At 25.5% G+C, this 1,167-nt stretch overlaps 1 protein-coding gene across 1 annotated transcript in view; it reads left to right on the forward strand.

Moving 5' to 3' along the window:
- LOC105627716 (twinfilin) overlaps positions 1-888 on the forward strand; it is a 4,702-nt gene extending 3,814 nt beyond the window's left edge. Inside the window, exon 5 of the mRNA XM_012208998.1 lies at positions 718-888. Within this exon, the coding sequence (XP_012064388.1) occupies positions 718-888 (171 nt within the window). The remainder of the gene's footprint in view (positions 1-717) is intronic.
- The last annotated feature ends 279 nt before the right edge of the window (positions 889-1,167 follow it).

Consider the following 1,167-nt stretch of genomic DNA (forward strand, 5'->3'; position numbering starts at 1 on the left):
AGAGAGAGAGAGAGAGTCTAAAGCAGAAGAGGAAAGAGTACAGTTTTTGGCTCATATTTGCATAAATATATTTAAATTAATTTTTGTACTGCAGGCTAATTAAACATACATATTCTATTTTTTTAAATCATGACCCACAATATTGCCTAATAATATACTTTAGTTAAGTGTCATATCAGGCCTATTCTGTAATTCTTCGATTTTATCTTAGCTTTGGACTTTTCAGTTATATCTATATAACGTATTAAAATCAAGGAAATTGTATATATATCTTGCCAATATTGAATATTACTGGAAATAATAAAGCATTATGCAACTTAAACTTACAATTTGGTGTTTCTCTTTTTATATTATATTCAGTATTATATATATATTTATACTAGGTACATATATAATTAGTAAGGACCACTTAGGTATGTATACTGCTCTTGCTAAGGATGACTTCGACACTTCTTAAAATGGGTATGTAGTTATTTTTAAGATTCAAAGGCATGTTTTGTTACAACTTGCAGAATAGGCCTGCTATATGATCTACAGCCATATGTTTATATAATTTATCTTTTTCTTGATTTTCTCTATTTTTATAATAATAAATTTTTTATATATAACTACATTCCTACTTCTGTTGATATGTATATATTATTCATTTCCTAAATTTTTCTATTAGATGTACATTACATATATATTATAATTTTTCTTTACAATTTAATTGCACAGCTTGAAATAGCTGCTGGACAGGAACTTACCGAAGAGTTTTTTCAAGAGGAATTACATCCAAAAATCAGTTTACATCAGCCAAAATTCGCTAAACCCAAGGGTCCACCGAATAGAGGTGCTAAGCGTATAACCAAGGTTCAAGAGTTAGCATCCTCTGGACAAGAAAATTAAAAGACTTTATGAGGTTATTAATATTAAAATAAAAGCAGGATAGTGATTTTTAATATATTTTTGTGCATGCATTGTTATAAAATATGCATGATTATTATTTCTCATTTACTTTACTTAAAAGAAGAATATTAAAGATAAATTTATTTTAGCCTATTCTGTAAATATATACTTAAAGTATATAATTATTTATTTTATTGTTTCATCTCTAAGTCAATTATATATATGTATATACACATGCACACATATATATATATATATATATATATATATATATATATA

This window comes from Atta cephalotes (genome assembly GCF_000143395.1).
Source record: "Atta cephalotes unplaced genomic scaffold scaffold00001, whole genome shotgun sequence".
Lineage (NCBI taxonomy): Eukaryota > Metazoa > Arthropoda > Insecta > Hymenoptera > Formicidae > Atta > Atta cephalotes.